The 25,605-nt window shown below is 43.1% G+C and overlaps 1 protein-coding gene across 7 annotated transcripts in view; it reads left to right on the forward strand.

Moving 5' to 3' along the window:
• The first annotated feature begins 766 nt into the window (after nucleotides 1–766).
• LOC118367601 (ras/Rap GTPase-activating protein SynGAP) overlaps nucleotides 767–25,605 on the forward strand; it is a 114,211-nt gene continuing 89,372 nt past the window's right edge. For 6 of the 7 annotated variants that reach the window (XM_052494274.1, XM_052494270.1, XM_052494275.1 and 3 more), the window contains exons 1-2: nucleotides 767–1,004; nucleotides 22,562–22,698. In XM_052494274.1, the coding sequence (XP_052350234.1) occupies nucleotides 983–1,004; nucleotides 22,562–22,698 (159 nt within the window). In that variant the 5' untranslated portion in view covers nucleotides 767–982. Of the gene's footprint in view, nucleotides 1,005–13,414; nucleotides 13,901–22,561; nucleotides 22,699–25,605 lie in introns of those variants that run through there. The other variant, XM_052494276.1, reaches the window with a different exon arrangement.

Here is a 25,605-nt window from a genome sequence, read left to right on the forward strand (position 1 = left end):
ATCAGCTTCCAAATGCCCACGTGATGCCATTACTGAGCCTGATAATGTGTAGGTAGGCTCCATATATGTATAACTACTTTTAGCTTTGTTAATTTTAGGACACCAGCAACTTCAGATGTGTCGCTAAAAATGACCAATAGCCTTATCAATAATTTTGCCCATAATATTTGTAATGGAACATAAAAGTGCAAGAATAAAGATGAAACAATTTTGTTCTAAATTTAGAGCCTACAGGCAAATAAAAAAATGTAGTTAGTTTTGACATTTGAGACGAGTTTGTGGAAGTCATTCTCGACGACCATTCATTTAGTTTACTCCCTTGAGACTATTCCCATTGACCATGTCACCAGATATAGGCCTACAGCCTAAACTAAGTTTCAGACTTCCTAATAGCCTAGCTTATAGCCTACCAACTATAACGAACTGTAATGTAGTCTACCGCGTTATTGGCAGCAGCACCGAACTGTGTAGCGTGTTTGTGTGTGACTTTGCGTGCGGTGGCGTGCGCGTTTGATATTCGTAGAAGGGGCCGTATTCAATAAGGCCATTTAGCCATCATTGCTTCTTGAACTTCAAGGCGCAAACATGGAATATACAATGCATATATAGGCTATAGATATAATGGAAAGCGCACACACGCGCGCACTCACTCATCCGCCCCCTTTCTCTCTCTCTCTCTCTCTCTCTCTCTCTCTCTCTCTCTCTCTCTCTCTCTCTCTCTCTCTCGTGTTTTCCCCACACACCTCAATAACGGTGCGTGCGATATATTTGTGCATATATTTTTATGCACGGGGATACATTTTCAATGGCTTTCGGCGATCGTGGATTATAAATTATATTTTTTGAACAGCGGTGGAATATTGGCTACCATCGACTCCAATTGTGAATAGCATATTCCTTATTTTCTGACTGGTGTGTGGTATTTTTGTTGCATGCCGAGAGACTGTCAAGACTCGAAGACCACGTTCAATGCCGTTGGAACATGTCCTATGTCCCCTTTCAAGGTAAGAGAACTGATATATTCCACTATTGCATCTCCCTCCCCTCACCCCCCCCCCCCCTCTCTCTCTCTCTCTCTCTCTCTCTCCATCATACAATACATCATTTAGAAAAGGGGTGCGTTAAACGCGGCACACAGGCAGGTACAGCAAGAGGTAGTGTCTTCGAGGTAGCTACCTACCTGGTTTTATCACTGTGTGCCAGTCAATATGTCACTGTGCCGGTGTATGCTGAGTAGTCCATAGTGTTGCAATGTGCTGAGGTGTGCATGCCTGCTGGTATCACAGTCTTGCAAGTCCTTTTCCCTGTGTGCAACACCCTTAGATCACAGTCACAGGTAGCCTACTGTATCTCCATGACACTGTAACTTTGCCCCTCTAGTATTGAGTCAAATCGATTCAATGTGTGCAGTAAGGAGCCTGAAGGGGTACTTATTTGCCTGTTTTTGAAACTCAATATTTAATGAGTTTGTAGTGGAGGAAAATGGTCCCTGAAAAGTGTATGTTCAAATCAGTTCCCTTGGTATTGTGACACCGCAACCATGACTAATGCTGTGTGAAACAGAGTGCAACGTGAGCTACTTCAATCATGCAGCCTTCAAATGCTTTGTTTGACTGTATGTGTGAAATGTTATGGCCACTTGAAAGTTTGATGGGACTTTGAGGGATCCAAGGGTTGTATGGTACACCGAGTCCAGTCCCTATTACCAAAGTATCTCTGTACAGCAACTACAAATCTTGTGTGAGGAGAATGTGTGACAGAGAAAGAGAGGGGAAAAAGAGAGAGAGGGAAAGAGAGAGAGTGAGAGGAAGAGGTAAAGGGATAGAGAGAGAGAGAAGAGAGAGAGAGAGAGAGAGGGGGGAGGGGAGGTGGGGGGTGGAGAGACTTGAGGCTGCTGAGGTGTGATGTCTTGTAACACCGGGTACAGTAAGCACACTGCTGTACTGCTGTGCTGGTGGTGCATTGACAAAGCTCAAACCAAAATCATGTTCAGCATCCAATACATGAATGTCTTAAAGTTATCAGTCATTCAAAGAGAATGGCCAGTTCAAACTCTGTAGTATGATGCTTTTGGTCATCTTCTAACACATCACAAGCGGAAATAGCCCAACGGCCTCTTGTGTGAGCACAGCAATAGAAGTTGGTTGCATAATATTGGTGAGATGTTACACTACTGTACGCGAGCCCACTCCTGAGAGATCACTGCCAGAGAAATGTGTGCACAGTAGTATTATACCTTCAAAACCCGTGTCAATAGGAATGTACAGGCTATACTCTTTCCACTACAATAGATGGCACCATGAACCTTTTAGATGTAACAGGTTTTCTGGGTAGAGGAGTCTGTGGTTGAATCTCAAGGTAATGTTATCAAAATGAAATCAGCCACATATTTGTAACTTATGGCTGACTGAACATTAGTTCCCTATTAAAACACTTGTTTTATCTCTACCTGACGAACACCATGCCGAAAGGCATCGGATTTAAAGTTGTTAGACTGAAAATGTCATAGAAATAATACGCAGAGTGCTGCCTTGGCTCTCCTGTATTTTGTATTTTACACCAATGTTTAAACCAATGTTTAAATGTTCAAAAGTCATTAGTTCTATGTGAGTATCACATGGACATTTAATGGGAAGATAAGATACTGTAGGTAGGTCTCTCTCTCTCTCTCTCTCTGCAGATGGACAGCATGGAGCACCAGCCAGCCACTGAGCCAACCCAGTCATGTCAATTTTACAGTAGTTTGATACAGCAGCTCCTGTTAAGCATGGGCATTCAATTTAAAGAGGCAGTGCACCGCCAAAGCGCTGACTGCAGCACTCCTCTCATGTGACATAAGGGGCTGTCTTACACCCTCCGCCAATCGAGCTGTGCCAGGAACCATCATCTGTTAGGCTATTACTGTACTGTATGCTCGAGATCTACCGTGTTCGATGATCTGTCAGGGGAAAAGCTCATTCATTTTCTGTTTGCGGCGGAAGTGTTATATTGAATTAATGTTCAAATTAGTAAATGATGCAACTCATTAGATACCATCTTGTCTGATGTGAATTCATTGTAGGGATTCTGGCATTTTTGTGAGTTAAAGTGCCTGCTGTCCAAGTTTCGTGAAGTTGGGAATAAAAAAAAAAACACCCACTTCCCTCAAGACGTGAAAAGCCAACATTCAAGAACGTCCAGCGTTATTATGCCTCAGCCTTTTTCAGTGATGCTAACATCTAGCGTATACATGAAAGCAAAGACAATGTCGGTCGGTATCCTCAAGGAAATATCATATTTATCATTTCGGCCCACAGTCATAAAGTCAATCAAAATTAAACTGCCCCTCATTTGCTTGTATCTGCATACTGTTTAGCATATTCATGGCACAGTGCAGCGAACGTACTGTATGAATAAGCACAGGAGGTGGCGTAGAGCAGTTTGATGGCAAGATTATTTATGCATATTAACATTTACTGGCTGATGCTTTAAGGTCTTTGGTTTTGCCCTCGGTCCACCAACGTCTTGCCTCTACCATAAAAAGTATTCAAATTGCATGACGCTTATACGGCACAGCGAGATAGGGTCCAGATTGAAACATGTTCCAGGTCATAAAGTATCATGCCTTGTGTTAGATAACCATACTTAAGTGAAAGTGTCCACTGCAGCATGTGTCATTATATCAAAGCACAGTATAAAATGTACATGGTTTATTACAAAGTACCACCGTGCTCCAATGTCCTTGATGGTTTCTGAGTGTGACATGATAAAGTGTCCTCTGGGTAGTGTCAGCAAAAATGTTATTTTGAGGGCTGCCCCCCATAAGGCATGTTGTCTGGGGGGAAGGGCATGTTTGTTGTGGTGGAAAGACCTTACAATGATATTGTAATAATGCTAATAGCAGTAGTCCAAAAATGTAAATCAGACAAACGGAATGTTTTTGCTACTGTAGTTTGCTGGCGTACTGGCTGAGCTCATTAATTAGAATACACATAATAATTCACATTTCCTGGCTCAAATTAAGATCCTACATCTGTAGTCTATGGATATAGGGCCATGTCAGGGGAACTCTCTCCCCCTTGAACAGTTCTAGTACAGTGAGTTCAGGCATGCCGCTAAGCCTCTGTCCACGGCTCCACTCCCTCACTATCGCTCTGTTCCCCAGCAATACTGACTGAACCTGGTGGTGAAAAGGCCCAGATAGACCCCATCCACTAAGAGCCTTACTACTGATTCTGAGGAAATCTATATAAGGATCCCATCAGAAATGAGTAGCTGGGAGAAATGGTTGCTTAGTGCAGACCACACCATGGGAGGGGGGCCCACTTATTCAATTCCACCGCAAAGCCTGGAGCCCAATGACTCAATGGGTTAGTGTTTAAAGGATGCTCGTCTTTTGATTGATTCTGTCAGGATTCACTCATGGCAAAAGGTCAGGGTGAGCTATCTCCTCTCCTAAGCCAATCGTAGGGCTGCCAATCCGGGATAATGATGTCCCTGCGGATGGTTGGCTCACAGGCCTTCCAGACATTATGTCATTTGATCCAACAGATTCTCATGATGCACGGACACGTTGTGCATTCAGACCTGGAGATATTCAACAGCTTACTGTACATATGTCACTATATTAGTAATAGAACAAATAATATTAGTCATGGAGTCAAAACGGAGCAGTTATTGGATGTTTGTACGATTGAATGGCATTAAAAAAGCTGATTATGCCTTAAACAGCAGGTTTCACTTGCATATGTATCACTAAAAAATAACATTTAGTTGTTAAAGGTGTGATGTTAGCTTATAATGTACAGGTAGGATCTTAATTTGATCACCCTGTTGCAGGAGAATTCTCCTGCCCACATTTCGGTTGAATGCATTCAGTTGTACAGCTGACGAGGTATCCCCCTTTCCCTTTCCCCATGCAGGAAATGTAAAGCTTGTAGTGTATTTGAGGTTTAAAAAGGCTTTTGTAATTTCCACATAGAGAATTTCCCTTATGAAAAATGCAACAACCGCCAAAAACGGTTGCTGCAGGATTATTTTCCTGCTGTAGCAAACTGGCTCAAATTAAGATCCTACCTCTGTTAGATGAAATGTGACTTTTATGTTTTTGATTTATACACATACTGTACATTAATATTATTTATGTGCAATTAAATTATTTGCACAGTATAGGGCTTTTTCAAACAACCCTCTCTGACCCTTTTCCGTCAAAGTATCTAAAAGAAATGCCCTGTGATAGCTTTCGGGAGAGTCTGAATTCCACACCGTGTCAATTGAGATGCTGATAGTACAGCCTGTGATAAGTGCCCCCTAAAAGAACAGATTATTAAATCACTAGTGTGGTGCCTCAAGCAGGATTACAAATTGGAGAGTTGGGCTCACAAAGATAGTGCTCACTGAAGCCTTGTACCTGGGACCCAGAGTTACCATGAGAACTAGGAGATATTGCACTGTTGGGTAGATAATGTAGAGATGTTCAGTCCCAGACATTTTAAGTCTATTTTCAGTGTTATGTGTACATTTCACACTTTCTTGTAAGTCAAGGGGGTAACACGATGTAGGGTATCATAATGTATAGACTGCACACATATTATCCCTAGTTGTAAGAAAGACATGGTGGTCAAATCAGGCCATGACAGTAGCAGATAACCTCACATTGCTCATTGATGTACTATAGAAATTGACATTTGAATGTCAGTTTGCTTTCTGATATGGCGTAAGGTTTAGGAGAGCTACAGGAGCCAGTCATGATGTCGTAATGTGCCGACAGGACTTTACAGCCATCTTATTACAGTGTTATAAAGGCAGACGGCTAAATCAAACGTGGTCTCAAACGTTCAATATCATGCTAGCGACGGGCTAATTTGTCCCCCTCTCTCTTGTGATGCTAATAGATGGCTGATATATGCAGTGTCGGTGTGCACTTTTACTGAAGGTGGTGAGAGAAGAGGACCGGATTTTCATGGGGTGCACCTCTCATTCACTTCAGATGCACAGATACTGCAGAGAAGAATGGTGCATTTTAATTAGCTATAATCAAATACACTGATATGCTGATATTCAAAAACAGGGCCATTGGACCCTGACATTTCAGAGTAGTCTATTACCATTTTAAAGTGTTCCACTATTACACATTTAGGGTAGTGTCTCTACTTCAGAAAAAACATTTTTTTACAAGGCTCACAAGAATGTGTGTGTGTGCCGTGTGTGTGCCGTGCATGCCTGTGTGTGTGTGTGTGTGTGTGTGTGTGTGTGTGTGTGTGTGTGTGTGTGTGTGTGTGTGTGTGTGTGTGTGTGTGTGTGTGTGTGTGTGTGTGTGTGTGTGTGCATGTGTGTTTGTGAGCGTGCTTGTATACAGATGTAGGATATTAATTTGATCACCCTGTTGCAGGAGCACTTGTAGTGTATTTGAGGTTTAAAAAGACTTCTGAAGTTTGTAATTTCAGAGTTGATTTTCCCTTAATTAAGGAAGATGTATGAACCTACATAATAATACACATTTCCTGTCACTGCAGGATTATCTTTCCTGCTGTAGCAAACTGGTTCAAATTAAGATCTTACACATGTGTGTGTGTATGTGTGTTTGTTTGTGTGTGTGTGTGTGTGTGTGTGTGTGTGTGTGTGTGTGTGTGTGTGTGTGTGTGTGTGTGTGTGTGTGTGTGTGTGTGTGTGTGTGTGTGTGTGTGTGTGTGTGTGTGTGTATGTGTGTTTGTTTGTGTGTGTGTGTGTGTGTGTGTGAGAGAGAGAGTCAGTGTGTTTTTATTTCAGTGATTAACTTCTACTCTGAAGACCTCATGAAGGTTCGAAGGCTCACTCTGCATGCCTGGCGCTATATTTAGCACCTCATCTCCACCACATTTGAATCTTCACCACACAAAATATGAGTGCATTTCAACTGTATTTGCTTCCAAAGAAAATTCTGGCATTCATGCAATGTTTATGTGATATGCCCTTTTGTTATTTCAAATAATGATTCATCTAAACTGGAGTGGATTGTTGAGAGAGACTGGAAATGCAATCCAATTTCTAGTGTTTCTTTTACGTAAGTTTTCTTTACAGGAGGAAAGCTCCTGTCCTAGTGGTTTTCAGAGAACTTATCTTGCAGTTGTTGCTCTGTTTGGCACATCAATGTGGAGTTGAGTTGTTCTGTATGAGAGTGGAGATAATGGCAGAACATCCTGATCTCTTTGATCAGAGGCAGAGTCTAACTGGTAGAAATGGACCGCTGGGAGAGGAAGGTGTGAGACACCTATGAAACACTTTTAATTGTAGCTTCTCACTTCAATGCCATGTTTGAAATCTCCTTTCCTCTATGAAGATACTACACTGGAATTCACATTCACTTTAAACACAGAACTGGCTTCAAAGTGTCTCAGTTTGTTTGACCTAGCGAGTGGTGAGTGTTCATATTAGCTAGGGGTGAAAAGTTGACTGAGATTGTGTTGACCAAGCAAGCGGGATGTCAAAACTGGATAACCCCTGGTTTGAGATGAAGAACATGCCACACAGGGTTATATGGACTGAACAAAAATATAAACGCAGCATGTAAAGTGTTTGTCCCATGTTTCATGTGCTGAAATAAAATATCCCATACATGTTCCATATGTACAAAAGCTAATTGTGTGCACAAATTAGTTTACATCCCTGTTAGTGAGCATTTCTCTTTTGCCAAGATAATCCATCCACCTGACAGGTGGTGTGTATCAAGAAGCTGATTAAACAGCATGATCATTACACAGGTGCATCTTGTGCTGGGGACAATAAAAGGCCACTCTAAAATGTGCAGTTTTGTCACCCAACACAATGCCACAGATATCTCAAGTTTTGAGAGAGCCTGCAATTGGTATGCTGACTGCAGGAATGTCCACCAGAGCTGCTGCCAGATCATTTAATGTTAATTTCTCTAACATAAGCCACCTCCAATGTAATTTTTGAGAATTTGGCAGTACGTCTGCATGAGGCAAATGGCTGCATGAGGAAAATGGTGGTCACACCAGATACGGACTGGTTTTCTCATCCACTCCACTTCCTTTTCTTTAAGGTGTCTGTGACAAGAGATGCATGTCTCTGTTCCCAGTCATGTGGATTCCATGGATTAGGGAATTTATTGTTTCATGTTTTGTTCAGTATAGTTTCCTTTCTAGGTTAAAGTATAATGGCCTTACCATCATTCCACACTGACATAGACTATACACAGTCACTTTCCACTGGCATGTGGGGCTGAACTTTAGAATACCGATTCAGTCGCTGTCCACTTCAGTGGTGCTGAATGCAGAGGTAGAGTATCAGTGCTCTGCAACAGTTTGCAACAGTTTGGTTTATTTGGTTCTAGTTGACCTTTTTCACATGAGAGAGTAAAAAAAAGAGAAAGCGGGCCTCCCGGGTGGCGCAGGGGATCTAGGGCACTGCATCGCAGTGCTAGCTGTGCCACCAGAGACCCTGGGTTCGCGCCCAGGTCCTGTTGCAGATGGCCGCGACTGGGATGTCCATGGGGCGACGCACAATCGGCCTAGCGTCATCCAGGTTAGGGAGGGCTTGTCCGGTAGGGATATCCTTGTCTCATCACACACCAGTGACTCCTGTGACAGGCCGGGCGCAGTGCGCACCAACCAAGGTCGCCAGGTGCACAGTGTTTCCTCCAACACATTGGTGCGGCTGGTTTCCGGGTTGGATGCACGCTGTGTTAAGAAGCAGTGCGGCTTGGTTGGGTTGTGTTTCGGAGTCTTTCGACCTTCATCTTTCCCGAGCAATGTAGTGATGAGACAATATAGTAACTACTAACTACTAAATTTAAAAAAAAGAGAGAAACACACACAACTGTATATTTGTGCTAGATAAAGTTACATGTAAACCTTGGGCATAAGGGACTTTAACAACGACAACGACAAAAAATTGCTAATTTACCTGTTTGAAGTCGCAGTCATGGTGACCAGATACATACATGAATTATGTTTTTGGGGGAATATACCTTTTTTTCCATTCAAAAAAAACTTTAGTGACTTGGATAACTTGAGATTGAGATCATTATCAAAGTAACTAAAGTTTTTGAAATGGAAAAAAAGGTTTGTTCTTTGGAGACTACTTTATGGAGCAAAAAGTTCTGTATTTGGCATGCCTTTGATTGGTAAGTTAATCTTGTACAGAAGTTAATCTTGTCTGCTCAAGTCCCTTTTCTTGTCCTTTCAGATCAGTAGCTTCTGTACAGCTACTGTCACCCAGACAGAAAATGTGTCACATGACCACTGATACCATGATGACACCGGAAGTTGTATAACTATTTGTGTCAATTGAGTGATCTGATTGGTTCAGTCAGCGGAAGGGGTTGTGTTAAGGTAATTGGGGTGATGTAGATCTCTGAATGTAGGAACATTTGAACATGCGGAGAAAGATGAGGAGAACCCACAAAAATAAGAAAAGCTGACTTACATAATGAATTAAGCTATTGCAGTGTTTTTACCTGAAGCAGGCAATTCACACACATAGAGTGGTCTTGGATGCCCAAGTACAATTTTACTGTATTTGTTTTAGTACAAAAAGGGATGAGATAACATGTGGTAAGATGCACAGTCAATTCTAAGAGTGTCTGGGACTCAGTTAGGGTTTGTCTTACTATCTCATCCCTTACACTTCTCATTTAAAACCTAATTCAAAGTAATTATATTAGTAAATAGCATCTGGCAGTCGGGGCTGCTTTGTTCTGGTAGCCTGCTGCTAGTAGATCCTGTTGAGATTGGGAAGTTTTTTTGCCATGGGAGGCATATGTCCATTCGTGTTAATGTGTTAGCGTGGGCACTGTAGAAAATCTTGAGGTGAGCTCTATGCTGTTTCTTAATTCAGGGGGTTTCAAACTAGGGTCCGCAGAGGTGCTGCAGGGGGTCCGCAATTTAAAAAATATATATTCGTTGGGGAAGATCATTTTGGGAATTTTTTTATGTGAAAAAAAAATATTGGGGGGAATTTCCACTAGCTGCAGCAGAATACCATTGTGCATACCATTTTTTATGTTTCTGCGTCCAGCATGAAAAAAAAAGTGCAATGACTGAGTCCTGTTCAGCCGACTCTAGGGAAGTATATAAAATGCTTCATTGCAAAAATCTCGAACTATCCCTTTATTATAGAGGAAATTACAGTCATTGGAGCAAATTACAGAAGTTTTTTTGAATAGAAAATTCTTAGGTGGTCCATCTAAGTGGTAAGTTATTGGATAGAAAAACAGTTTCAGTGTCAACTTAAATGACCCAAACCAGAGAGAAAGCAAGGAGAAAAGATATTGAATTATATACACTGTGTGTACAAACATTAGGAACACTTTCCTAATATTGAGTTGCACCCCCTTTGCCCTCAGAAAAGTCTTAATTCGTCAGGGCATGGACTATACAAGGTGTCGAAAGCGTTCCACAGGGCTGGACCATGTTGACTCCAATGCTTCCTACAGTTGTGCAAAGTTGACTGGATGTCCTTTGGGTGGTTGGCCATTCTTGATACACACAGGAAAACCGGTGCACCAGGCATCTACTACCATACCCCTTTCAAAGGCACTTAAATCTTTTGTCTTGCCCATTCAACCTTTGAATGGCACACTTACACAATCCATTTCTCAATTGTCTCAAGTCTTAAGGCATTATGAACTTCACTCAGTACCAGGACATTTCAGCCAAAAACCTGATTGCTTCTGCCAGGAGGCTGAAACTTGGCCACAGTTGGATATTCCAGCAAGTCGATCTTACAGCAAAACCATAACCCCAAGCACACATCAAAATCCACAAAGAAATTGTTAATTGATCACAAAATCTAAATCAACAAAACCAGTCTCCGGACATGACCCCCATTGAAAACCTGTGGCTTGAATTGAAGAGGGCCGTCCATAAGCGCAGAGGAAAGATATTGTCACGCCCTGACCATAGAGCCCTTGTTTCTCTATGGTGTTGTTGGTCAGGGCGTGACTGGGGGTATTCTAGTTTATTATTTCTAGGTGGTGTTCTAGTTTATTTTTCTATGTCGGTGATTCGTATGATTCCCAATTACAGGTAGCTGATAATGGTTGTCTCTAATTTGGGATCATATTTAGGTAGCATTTTTCCCTCCTGTGTTTGTGGGATATTATTTTGTGTTTTGAGCATGTGCACCACGTAGTCACGTTTCGTTGTTAGTTTATTGATTTATTGTTTTGTTTTTGATAAGTTTCACTTTATAATAAATATGTGTAATTCTACAGCCGCTGCGTCTTGGCCCGTCTCTCCTCACGTACGTGACAGATATCAAGGATCTGGAAAGATTCTGTATGGAGGAATGGTCTAAGATCCCTCCCATTGTGTTTGCCAATCTCATAAATAATTTTTGAAAAAGGCTTAGTGCCGTTATCCTCACAAGGTGAGGTATTGAATGGTATTGAAAACAGGGGTGTCGATAATTTGACCCCTACCTTTTTGAGATTATTTTATACTAATACAATTGTTCAGAGAAATATATTTTGTTTAACAAGTAATAAAAAACTATCTAATTTCCCTTTTCAGTATTTGAGTTGTTTATTTTGTACAGTAATTTTTCCTCCTCTTTATCAAGGGTGTGAATCATTTCAGACACCCACTGAACATGACAGACATCTTGGTGATGAAGTGAAAGCAGAAAACCCAGAACTAAAATCCATTTAGATGGTCTCTGTTGATTCCTACTCAGACATCATTGCGTTGATCTGTCAAAATCAAGGAGGCAAAACGGTGCCATGAAATACCCCAGATACCTCTGATCCAAGACACTTCTGGCTTTTTCTCAATCAGAAGGTTCTTTCATAATTCCACCCAGGGCAACAGAGGGCCTCCCAGTCAGACTCCCCGTCACTCCTCTGTCTGTCAGACGAGTGGAGTTAAGCTGTGTAGGAGTTTGAGAGATTGCCATTTTGGGTAATATAACAATGACACAGTTCTTAGTCTATCTCTGGATTGAGGACAGTTCACTATAATTATTATTTATCTCTGAGGACCAAAGGCTTGACCTGCTTTCTCTCAGTGGAGCACCCCCCACATGTGACATGAGACAGGATATACAAACAGAGAGAAGAGACGGGAGAACACATCATAATAGATGATAGACGTGTGTGGATCACTGTGGTTTTGCATTCACAGTAATTCACACGCACGCATGCACGCTCACACACACACACACACACACACACACACACGCACACGCACACGCACACGCACACGCACACGCTCGCTCACACACACACACACACACACACACACACACACGCACACACACACACACACACACACACACACACACACACACACACACACACACACACACACACACACACACACACACACACACACACACACACACACACACACACACACGAGTCCCATTCATTTATATTTTCTCTATAGTCAGCACATTGAATATCACCTTCACACAGGTTGACAGGGCGGAACAGCACATCACCATGAAGGGTTAGCAGACAAAGCAATCCTGCATCTCATTTCCTATAGATGTTATTCAAGCCCTAAGTAAAGAGAGTTTTGCAGCACAACTTGGGGGATTGCTGTGTAGCCCCGTGGAATAGTCAAGTGAAGGGAAAGGAGAGAGAGAGAGTGATACTGTACACTCTAATAAGCCAACCCAACTCTGTTACTGGCAGTGCAGTCATTCCACCCTACTGCTCTAGCATCCTGGAGGAGGGATGGGAATGGAGAGAGAGCGAGAGATGTGTGGCAGTGAGAGAGACGATGGTAACGAGAGGCAGGGAGGAGAGCATGAGAGAAGTGAAAGGGAGACGGGTAGAGTGAGAGAAGGGGGACAGTAGGAGATAAATGTGCGAGAGAGAGAGTGAGGAAGAGAGAGAGAGAGAAATGGGCTATGGAAGTGGGGGACTGAGAGACAGATGGGTGGAAGGGAGAGGGGAGCAATAGATGGTGGGGAGATGGGGGGAGGCTGCCAGGGAGTTTGTGGGAAAGTTTAATTTAATTTTGATTCATAATAGGATGATCGGAACATTGATTTCACCTTTAAATATTAGAATCCAATTTTATTACCGCCATATATTCAAGCAGACGGCTTGCTTATGAATATATAGATCTTGTTTCCTCATCTTATGTTGTCTCACAGTAACAGTAGTGAACGTATTGGACTGTGATATCCGTTGATGTATTTTACACAGCCGTATAAGGATACTTTTACCCATATACAGTATTGCTCACCACCAACTTATGTCTATAGTGTGTAGATAGATAGATGGACAGAAAAGATGTGCGCCTGCGCATCAGAGAGAGAGCGAGAGGGAGGGAGGAACAAGTCCGTTTTTCATGGATGGCTGGGTTGCTATGGGAACAAGATGTGGGCTCCCTTTTCCCAAAAAAGTATCCTCCTTCCCTTTTTCCCTCTCTCATCACTTCATTTATCTCTCTCCTTCTTCTCAGCATCCCCAGTTATTCACCTCTCCTCTCTTCCTATCCCCAGCTCATCCCATCGCTTCCCTCCTCTTCCCCTTCTTTCTATCTCTCCTATCGTCCATCCTTCCCTCCTCCCACTCATTTTCTCCCTGTCTACTCCTCTCTCCCCCTGTCTATCTCATTCCCTGCGGTCTCCCCACTTCTACTATTCTCCCTCTCAATCTTTCCCTTTCCCTCCATCTCTTCTTCACTTTCTCCTCGTCTCTGATCATCTGTCTCTTTAACACTCACGTATATTCTATTCTTTTCTCGGTTGTCATGGCAATAGGCTGGGGGCGTGAGGGAAAGAGCGCGAGCAAGCAGGAGTGGGTGTTTCGGAAGTGACATCTCTTGGGCAGTAATCTTGTTTCCTGTGTGTGGAGTTGGGGGCGGATTCACCCGTAAAGTGCAGCAACAGTGACGCCGTGTGGACAAATGCGCGGTAGTGGGGAGCCCTGCTGGCCTGGGAAAGGGCTGAGTGAATGATCTGACAGGTGAGAATACACACAGACAGACACACACACACAGACAGACACACACACACACGCACACACACACACAGGACTGTGCGGTGTCAGTGTAGTGCGGACCTCTGTGTTCACCTCTTCATTGAGGCCCATTGTGACACATCCCTGACATTTGACGTCTCTCATGACACTGAAGGCCATGTACTAAATGCCCTGAATCAGCATATTAAAGAACACCATTGTAGACCAGTGTATATTTTCATAAATACATCAAATCTGGGCAATAAATCCAAAAGAATTCATAGAATATGGAATGGTAGGATACCCCTATTGATTCCGAATGATGTGATATAAATGCTACGTGGGCACCAAGTAATGTATAAAATGTGTACATACTGTACAGTACATTGTGCTGGCGTTGGTACGTTGCCCGACCCGTGCGACCTGAGGATAATGCATGTCTATTTTTAGCGCTGTTTTAGAGCTTAGAGATATGTATAAATGAACATTACCCCTGTCGGGCTCAGTAATGACAACGTTGAATAAAGCTGACCAGTCATCTGACGGCTGCTCGGCTCCTTGGCAAACTGCAAAGGAAGGCAGAAATAAATGGCGTTACAGAGACAGACCTCAGCACATTCTGAGAGCGTCAACAAGAGAATGTGAATACAGTGTTTTTTTCATATTTATAACACAGAACTAGCCCACCTAGATTGGGCCGCACAATTCCCTCCAATGTTTTTCAGACGATGAGGAATGAAGGTGGAGGTACAGATTGTAGCTGGAGCACGTATTATGGGAATGAGTCACCGATTTCCCCAGTGGATCCACAACATTGTGACTTTCATGGAGTATGCTGCTGTCGGCCTATAAGGTTTATCGTCAAAGGCTTTCTTTCTCCCTGTCCAATGTGTCTCTGAAGGACGCGAACTAGTGTCACACTCCGGGGCCTTGGGATTCCTGGGCCTTGGAATTTAGGCTATATGTCGTCTGCAGTAAAGATGATGGTGATTGACATGCTCATAATGATGATCGAATTGATATATGGTATTAGTCTCAATACACAAACATTTTCCGACACCAGCCCTTTCTACTTTCCACATGAAAAAGTAACACTTTAACTGCTAAACAAGTGAACATCCACGTACAAGGAAGTACATCATTTTAGCTGCAGGACAGGATAATATGGTCTGTACATTTCTCCATGCCATTGTCAGAGATGAGAAAGATTTAAATATATATATATATACTGCTGAAGTCGGAAGTTTACATACACTCGGGTTGGAGTCATAAAATCTCATTTTCAAATCAAATTAAATCAAATCAAATTTTATTTGTCACATACACATGGTTAGCAGATGTTAATGCGAGTGTAGCGAAATGCTTGTGCTTCTAGTTCCGACAATGCAGTAATAACCAACAAGTAATCTAACTAACAATTCCTAAACTACTGTCTTATACACAGTGTAAGGGGATAAAGAATATGTACATAAGGATATATGAATGAGTGATGATACAGAGCAGCATAGGCAAGATACAGTAGATGGTGTCGAGTACAGAAGATACATATGAGATGGGTATGTAAACAAAGTGGCATAGTTAAAGTGGCTAGTGATACATGTATTACATAAGGATGCAGTCGATGATATAGAGTACAGTATATACGTATGCATATGAGATTAATAATGTAGGGTAAGTAACATTATATAAGGTAGCATTGTTTAGAGTGGCGAGTGATATATTTACATAATTTCCGATCAATTCCCATTATTAAAGTGGCTGGAGTTGAGTCAGTGTCAGTGTGTTGGCAGCAGCCACTCAATGTTAGTGGTGGCTGTTTAACAGTCTGATGGCCTTGAGATAGAAGCTGTTTTTCAGTCTCTCGGTCCCAGCTTTGATGCACCTGTACTGACCTCGCCTTCTGGATGATAGCGGGGTGAACAGGCAGTGGCTCGGGTGGTTGTTGTCCTTGATGATCTTTATGGCCTTCCTGTAACATCGGGTGGTGTAGGTGTCCTGGAGGGCAGGTAGTTTGCCCCCGGTGATGCGTTGTGCAGACCTCACTACCCTCTGGAGAGCCTTACGGTTGAGGGCGGAGCAGTTGCCGTACCAGGCGGTGATACAGCCCGCCAGGATGCTCTCGATTGTGCATCTGTAGAAGTTTGTGAGTGCTTTTGGTGACAAGCCGAATTTCTTCAGCCTCCTGAGGTTGAAGAGGCGCTGCTGCGCCTTCTTCACGATGCTGTCTGTGTGAGTGGACCAATTCAGTTTGTCTGTGATGTGTATGCCGAGGAACTAAAAACGTGCTACCCTCTCCACTACTGTTCCATCGATGTGGATAGGGAGGTGTTCCGTTTCCTGAAGTCCACAATCATCTCCTTAGTTTTGTTGACGTTGAGTGTGAGGTTATTTTCCTGACACCACACTCCGAGGGCCCTCACCTCCTCCCTGTAGGCCGTCTCGTCGTTGTTGGTAATCAAGCCTACCACTGTTGTGTCGTCCGCAAACTTGATGATTGAGTTGGAGGCGTGCGTGGCCACGCAGTCGTGGGTGAACAGGGAGTACAGGAGAGGGCTCAGAATGCACCCTTGTGGGGCCCCAGTGTTGAGGATCAGCGGGGAGGAGATGTTGTTGCCTACCCTCACCACCTGGGGGCGGCCCGTCAGGAAGTCCAGTACCCAGTTGCACAGGGCGGGGTCGAGACCCAGGGTCTCGAGCTTGATGACGAGCTTGGAGGGTACTATGGTGTTGAATGCCGAGCTGTAGTCGATGAACAGCATTCTCACATAGGTATTCCTCTTGTCCAGATGGGTTAGGGCAGTGTGCAGTGTGGTTGAGATTGCATCGTCTGTGGACCTATTTGGGCGGTAAGCAAATTGGAGTGGGTCTAGGGTGTCAGGTAGGGTGGAGGTGATATGGTCCTTGACTAGTCTCTCAAAGCTCTTCATGATGACGGAAGTGAGTGCTACGGGGCAGTAGTCGTTTAGCTCAGTTACCTTAGCTTTCTTGGGAACAGGAACAATGGTGGCCCTCTTGAAGCATGTGGGAACAGCAGACTGGTATAGGGATTGATTGAATATGTCCGTAAACACACCGGCCAGCTGGTCTGCGCATGCTCTGAGGGCGCGGCTGGGGATGCCGTCTGGGCCTGCAGCCTTGCGAGGGTTAACACGTTTAAATGTCTTACTCACCTCAGCTGCAGTGAAGGAGAGACCGCACGTTTCCGTTGCAGGCCGTGTCAGTGGCACTGTATTGTCCTCGAAGCGGGCAAAAAAGTTATTTAGTCTGCCTGGGAGCAAGACATCCTGGTCCGTGACGGGGCTGGATTTCTTCCTGTAGTCCGTGATTGACTGTAGACCCTGCCACATGCCTCTTTTCAACCACACCACAAATTTCTTGTTAACAAACTATAGTTTTGGCAAGTCAGTTAGGACAACTACTAATTTTTCCAACAATTGTTTACAGACAGATTATTTCACTTATAATTCACTGTATTACAATTCCAGTGGGTCAGAAGTTGACATACACTAAGTTGACTGTGCCTTTAAACAGCTTGGGAAATTCCAGAAAAATACGTAATGGCTTTAGAAGCTTCTGATAGGCTAATTATCATCATTTGAGTCAATTGGAGGTATACCTATGGATGTATTTGAAGGCCTACCTTCAAACTCAGTGCCTATTTGCTTGACATCATAGGAAAATCAAAAGAAATCAGCCAAGATCTCAGAAAACAATTGTAGACCTCCACAAGTCTGATTCATCCTTGGGAGCAATTTCCAAATGCCTGAAGGTACCACATTCATCTATACAAACACAAGTACGCAAGTATAAACACCATGGGACCACGCAACCGTTATACCGCTCAGGAAGGAGACGCGTTCTGTCTCCCAGAGATGAACGTACATTGGTGAGAAAAGTGCAAATCAATCCGAGAACAACAGCAAAGGGACCTTGTGAAGATGCTGGAGGAAACAGGTACAAATGTATCTATATCCACAGTAAAAGGAGTCCTATATCGACATAACCTGAAAGGCCGCTCAGCAAGGAAGAAGCCACTGCTCCAAAACTGCCATAAAAAGCCAGACTACAGTTTGCAACTGCACATGGGGACTAATATTGTACTTTCTGGAGAAATGTCCTCTGGTCTGATGAAACAAAAATAGAACTGTTTGGCCATAATGGAGGAAAAAGAGGGAGCTTGCAAGCTGAAGAACACCATCCCAACCGTGAAGCACGGGGGTGGCAGCATCATGTTTTGGAGGTGCTTTGCTTCAGGAGGGACTGGTGCACTTCACAAAATAGATGGCTTCATGAGGGTGGAAAATGATGTGGATATATTGAAGCAGCATCTTAAGACATCAATCAGGAAGTTAAAGCTTGGTCGCAAATGGGTCTTCCCAATGGACAATGACCCCAAGCATACTTCCAAAGTTGTGGCAAAATGGCTTAAGGACAACAAAGTCAAGGTATTGGAGTGGCCATCACAAAGCCCTGACCTCAATTCTATAGAAAATCTGTGGTCAGAACTGAAAAAGTGTGTGCGAGCAAGGAGGCCTACAAACCTGACTCGGTTACACCAGCTCTGTTGGGAAGAATGGGCCAAAATTCACCCAATTTATTGTGGGAAGCTTGTGGAAGGCTTCCCAAAACATTTGATGCAAGTGTTTGATGCAACAATTTAAAGACAATGCTACCGAATACTAATTGAGTGTATGTAAACGTCTGACCCACTGGGAATGTGGTGAAAGAAATAAAAGCTGAAATAAATCATTCTCTACTACTATTATTTTGACATTTCACATTCTTACAATAAAGTGGTGATCCTAACTGACCTAAGACAGGGAATTTTTACTCGGATTAAATGTCAGGAATTGTGAAAAACTGAGTTTAAATTGGCATGGTGTATGTAAACTTCCGACTTCAACTGTATATATACACTACCAGTCAAAAGTTTGGGCACACCTATTCATTCATGGGTTTTTCTTTATTTTTTACTGTTTTCTACATTTTAGAATAATAGTGAAGACATCTTAACTATGAAATATCACATATGGAATCATGTAGTAACCAAAAAAGTGTTCAAAAATAGCCACAGCCTGGAGGTGTGTTGGGTTATTGTCCTGTTGAAAAATAAATGATAGTCCCACTAAACGCAAACCAGATGGGATGGCATGTCGCTGCAGAATGCTGTGGTAGCCATGCTGGTTAAGTGTGCCTTGAATTCTAAATATATCACCGACAGTGTCACAAGCAAAGCACCCCCACACTATCACACCTCCTCCTCCATGCTTCACAGTGCGAAACACACATGCAGAGATCATCTGTTCACCTACTCTGCGTCTCACAAAGACACAGCAGTTAGAACCAGAAATCTCAAATTTGGACTCATCAGACCAAAGGACAGATTTCTACCGGTCTCCCACCCATTGCTCTTGTTTCTTGGCCCAAGCAAGTCTCTTTTTCTCATTGGTGTCCTTTAGTAGTGATTTCTTTGCAGCAATTCGACCATGAAGGTCTGATTCACGTAGTCTCCTCTGAACAGTTGATGTTGAGATGTGTCTGTTACTTGAACTCTGTGAAGCATTTATTGAGCTGCAATCTGAGGTGCAGTTAACTTTAATGAACTTATCTTCTGCAGCAGTGGTAACTATGGGTGTTACTTTCCTGTGGCGGTCCTCATGAGAGCCAGTTTCATCATAGCGCTTGATGGTTGAAGTTCTTGAAATTTTCCACATTGACTGACCTTCATGTCTTAAAGTAATGATGGACTGTCGTTTCTCTTTGCTTATCTGAGCTGTTCTTGCCATAATATGGACTTGGTCTTTTACCAAATAGCGCTATCTTCTGTATACCACACCTATCTTGTCATAACACAAAGCATTAAGAAGGAAATAAATTCCACAAATTAACTTTTAACAAAGCGCACCTGTTAATTGAAATGCATTCCAGGTAACTACCTCATGATGCTGGTTGAGGGAATGCCAAAAGTGTGCAAAGCTGTCATTAAGGCAAAGGGTGGGTACTTTGATGAATCTCAAATCTCAAATATATTGTTGGGTTACTACAAGATTCCATATGTGTTTTTTCATAGTTTTGATGTCTTCACTATTATTCTAAAATGTAGAAAATCGTTTTTTTTTTAAGAAAAGCCCTTGAATGAGTAGGTGTGTCCAAACGTTTGACTGGTACTGTATATAAAGATCCCTCCATGCCCTGGCCTATATTCACGGCCTAGATTTTGTGATTTGGTCAAATTCTTAATGATATGTGAGTGTATATGAAAACCCCTAGGAGGCTCAGTCACAATAGACACTGTGACTGTGAATCCATGAGTGAAAAGTTGTGAAAAGAGGTTGAAATCAAGGTTATGTAATCTCTCTTCATATCGTACAGTGAATCATACCTTGGATTCTACCACTGTGATCCCCTTAATAAGCTTCGCTTGTTTAGCAACTCATTTATAATTCAAGAGCAGCTTTATTCATAATTAAACTTGAATATAAAACATAAACTCAGCTGTATTCGCTACAATTAGACAGATTGCCTTTTGTGCTTGCCTTCCTACTTGGTGGGGATACAAGTGTGAATATATGTGAATATAGTGAATATTTGAGAAAGCTTTTTTTGTCAAATAAAGGTTCTGACATGGTTGTTTGGCTGTAGTAGGCCTATTTTCAGGGTCGGAGTGGCTCTGTTTTTGGCATAGTGTCAAATGGACAGCATGGCACGCTGCGGTGAGTGTGCCGACTGTGCCGTGTCTCAGCCGAGTCAGGGCCTGTTACATCATTCAACCTGCAGGGGCCTTTCCTTTCTCAAACATGGGGAAATATGCAAAGGGTTAAAGTGTGCTGTCTGGAAAGTGAAGAGGTAGACACCAGATAGCCGTTATTTGTACCATCTACAAGATGTATGGGTAAGGGTTAAATAAAGTGTGTTAGAGGGTCTCTGGGACTTGTACAATCTGCAGATATGATGTGTGTGAATTGTGAAAGCAGTCTTGGTGTGAGGAGTGGGGAGTGGGGAATGTCACTTTGGCTAACCTCTCGTTGAGGGCTTGTTTCCGGCCTTGTTTCCTTCTGGAGTGAGACTAGTGTTGAGATGTTTGCTTAACATTCTGGTTGACGTAAAAACGAGGCGAAGAGAAACCATATCAAAAGAGTTTTGATGAAAACATTAACATAGCCCCTGACATAACTTAGAGGGAAAAGAGAAAGAAATATGAAAGAGGGGAACATGGAAAGAGACTGGAGGAAAGACGAATAGGAAGGTCAATACAAGAAAGACATGAAGTAATGGAGACAGATGAGAGAAGGAGAAGCAGATGGATGGGCAGAGTGAGTAGGAGTGACAAAGAGACACACTAGGAATTGGAGACTACGAAAGATAGTGAAATAGACAAAGAGCCATGCCCTGGTTATTTCTGAGTGACCTAGCATCATGCGGACTGAAGCCAGAGCTTGGCTAATTGACTCCAGCAGTTGTAGTGGATCACAAAGCTTATTTTGCTCTGTTTCATGCCACGGCCCTTCTGCTTCAGGACCCAGGGTCTGTCTGAAGAGCTGCCTGTCTGTTACGGCTGTCTGGTCAGAGGGGGAACCTGGGGACGAACAAAGGCATGTCCAGGGCAGAGGGATTATGAAACTGATGGAATTAGCGATGTAGTATGAAGATATGGTCATTTAGCACAGGGTTTTCTGAACTTTCTGGGTCCGGGGACCCCTTTTGTGATAGCAAATCCATCAAGGACTGCCTTATAACCATAACACAACTCGCAGTGCGATAACAATGGCATAAAAGGAGGCGTTTTACTGTGCTGTCTGCAGTGCATGACTGGGCGAAGTCTCGGCCCCAGGGAAGGAACATTTAAATAGCCCGCCACGTGGCATCGAAGATGTTTTTTTTAACCGTTTTCAAGCTAATTTCATGCAATTCATTTTTTTTTATATCATAGGCAGAGAGAAAACTTTTCTGTTTTAAAGGTTAAATTAAAGTGCATTCATGTTCAAAACAAAGAAGTATTGAGTTGAAAAATTAATAATTGATGGATATCCCTGTGAGCCTCCCAGGCCTTGTTGCCCATGGTTAATAAGAACCTACATTGTAGATGAATAATAATGACATTTTATTGTATTAGACCCTCTAAACGAATCCCTGGGCAAATGTTTTTTAAATCGATTATTGTAACAATATTCATAGAAAAAAATGTAATTATTTATTTTATACATATTTAGAGATCTGGCCACGGCAGTACCTCTTCCGCAGACCCCATTTTGGGAACCTCTGATGTAGCAGACCCTTTCATCCAATCCTTTTATCCACATTTTAGTCTATGGTTACACATCGTAAGAATAATTCAACTCTGTAGAACGTGTGTGATTTTCTCTGAATGAGTGCATTGATTGGTGAGTTATTTACAGCGTAATGGACCAGTCCTAGTTGAATTTGTCCACTTCTTTCATTGAGCATTGTTGTTATGCGTGAAATGTGGACAACATGTGAAGAAGTCACATTGCATTTTCAGTGCTTTGGATTCAACTGATGCGGACGTACCGGCTTGCAAACATAAACAAGTTAACGTCAACCATCTGACGACGGGCATGTTCTGGCATGTCCTCCACTGTCCAGTCACCCTAACTGACCCCACTCCCCTCTCTCTGTCCCTCTCCCCTTGTTCTCTCTCCTCCCCAGATGCGAGGTGTGCCGTCCCCCCCTCCTATCGCCCCCACGCCCCTTCCTTTGCCGCTCCCTCCTACGACCACCCCGACTGGAACCCCCGTCTCTGCGTGATCTCCGGAAATCAGCTCTACATGTTGGACCAGGAGGAGGTACTTATCTACTGCGGCACACACTATAGAAATACAATCCCAACCATCACCCACCCATTGACTTGAAAGGGGATTACTGTTCTAGGAATTATATTTCTATCTATTCTATGGCTCACTTTGCTGTACCATACTGTTGCTGTACCATACTGGCTGGGTTGTTTGACATGGCATGAGTGTCTACAACACTGTCATGACAGTTTCTAAAGCCACACAGTTGAATAAAAAATGACATATCCAAAAAAAGGATGTCACCACAATTGACCCTTTAGGCATGTAACTTCATTTGACATGACCTGACATCACATGGTATGCTGAGTACATTACATTGCCAATAAACCCTGAGGTTTTCCCGAACACATGACCTGACAAGGAAAAGCTCTGGACCGGGGTCCTAGTTATAACACAGTATCTCATGTACATGTTGGTCCTGAAAGAGGCCAGTGTTCATATTATACACTCAAGGCAGGTGTCCTGGGACACTGTCGCCTCAGGCTTGCTTATGGGAGGTCCAGCAACTATTGTTAGCTTAGAATTTTGTGGCAAACAACTTTGGCACCAGTGTGCCTCTATACAAGTAGGTCACATCTGGCTAAGATGGGCATTGGGGCCAGTAACCGAAAGGTCGCTGGTTTGAATCCCAGAGCCATCAAAAGATACATTTTGGTTGAATGCATTCAGTTGTGCAACTGACTAGGTATCCCCTTGACTAGGTATCCCCTTGACTAGGTATCCCCTGCTGATCTAGGATCAGTATACCTTTTAGATCATAACAGACATAACACGATTACATGACCAGGTGGGACCTGATTCTAGATCAGAACTCCTACTCTGAGACACTTTAGGAATACGGGAGTTTTTCAACCTGACTATTTATATGGTAATTTAAAAAATAAATAAACTACCTTAGATTACTTACTATATCTTACTAAGTAGAGATTCAGCCTGCTAGCTAAGACCAGAAGGGGGTACTATTCCTTCACTTTTGTACCTGTATCGGCTTTGGACAGGTCTCTTTTTAAATGTAGACCTTGTAGACAGATTTACAGATTGATATCCAATACATGAATCCTAAAACACAATTAAAACACATAGAGGTTTTACTTGCACACTTAAAGTCTATTACACTGCAATAACAGTGTTCCTAGTACATTTGATTGAGAGTATATTAATGATTATGTCTATGTCTATTAATGATTATGTAATGATGTAATGGAGTATTGTAGCGGTACTTGCAGGGTAGCTAGCTAGGGTAGCTAGCTGCCAATATCTTTAATTCTCGTCACTCAGAAGGAGGATAAAGAACCTTATGATCCAGATAAGGGCCTTTTCAGCTCTGGAGTGATGAGAAGAAGGCCCAGGTCAATTAATCAACGGCTTATCCCTGTCTAATTGTGCCAATGAGGCAGAAGCTATGAATGGATTTGAGGCAGACCTGACGTGCCGATAGCCACCACCTCGGAGAGAGGATGAGAGGCGATTAAATATTCATGCCTGTCACTCACCTCATGCGGTGCGAGTCTCTCTCTCTCTCTCTCTCTCTCTCTCTCTCTCTCTCTCTCACACACTCTCACACACACTCTCTCTCTCTCACACACACGCACACGCACACACACACACACACACACACACACACACACACACACACACACACACACACACACACACACACACACACACACACACACGCCCCACTTGATTCTATTCGATTTAAATGCTTTTAGTGGCATGACAAAAAGCAATCATATGTTGCCAAAGAGGAGATAAGGTGGAACAGAGGAATATATATCTCTCTCTCTCTCACATTTGATTTCTCAGGCTACCTCTCCTCCCTCTCTGCTCCCTCCCTCCCTCCCTGGAGTGACTGACGTGGCTATCCCACAGACCTGCTCTCTCCTTTCTTTCCCAGGCAGCTCCATTGAGATGCCACTCTGTTTTGTTTTGTGAATGACATCTGTCAAAAGAACCTTTTCTCTTCATTGCGACTTCTTCAGTCTCAACTAAAGGGCTGCGCGAGGGAATAACAGTGCTCTGGAGGAACATGTGAAAAATATCTGTCACTTCACCATTGTGCTCTTCTGTGCTCCCATATTTCAAATGTGCTCTATTCACCTCGGTAAACACTACAAGTGGTGAAAACTGGTGATGTTGAAAGCTTGACTTTATGCATAGTCCGAATTAACGTAATAGATTAAGAGTGTTCCCTTTCATCCATGTACAGAAGTCACTATACCTTCTGTTCAACCCTATATTGTTTGTGTAGCTTCCCCTACTTGCATACTCTCCATCTCAGAAGTCAATCTTAAAAGTGAACACCACACAGTCCAACTGAACTTCACTCCCTAACAAAATAACTCCATGCTGCACTGCCATTGACAGTAGAAGAGCCCTGACCACTTCCCAGTGGGCTGCTGTTAGCTCTCTGTGCTTGTGGTGGGAGTGAGAGGATCGACGGTAATGGCTGCCACTGATGTGAAGTGACAGAGCCCCGCACTGTGTGCACCAGACGCCACGCACCAGTGCCCTGTCCTCCAGTCATGTACCCAGGCATCGCTCTCCCTCCCACTGTGCACCAGTGTTATGCAAGCAATCAGAGGGCACTACTTCCTGCTAGCACAGCGCTAGCACTAGCATGTTAGTATCCTAACTCACTACTACTGCACATTAGCATTAGCCTGCTAGGCTAATTCAAAATAAAGGGAATTGGAACAGGATTTGTCTCAGTATCAATGCATGGCCATTGTGTTGCATTCCCTGCCCATATGTTTGCAATGGCCTTGGCAGTGTCACTGTAAATTCATTCATTAGCGCCCAAGCCAACAATGCAGCGCCGTGGTGGCTTTGCCTGAAGCTACTGTGACTCAGGAGTAGTTAGCATTTTTACACATGCATGACCCTTGGGAACCCATT

Source organism: Oncorhynchus keta, chromosome 34, assembly GCF_023373465.1.
Source record: "Oncorhynchus keta strain PuntledgeMale-10-30-2019 chromosome 34, Oket_V2, whole genome shotgun sequence".
Lineage (NCBI taxonomy): Eukaryota > Metazoa > Chordata > Actinopteri > Salmoniformes > Salmonidae > Oncorhynchus > Oncorhynchus keta.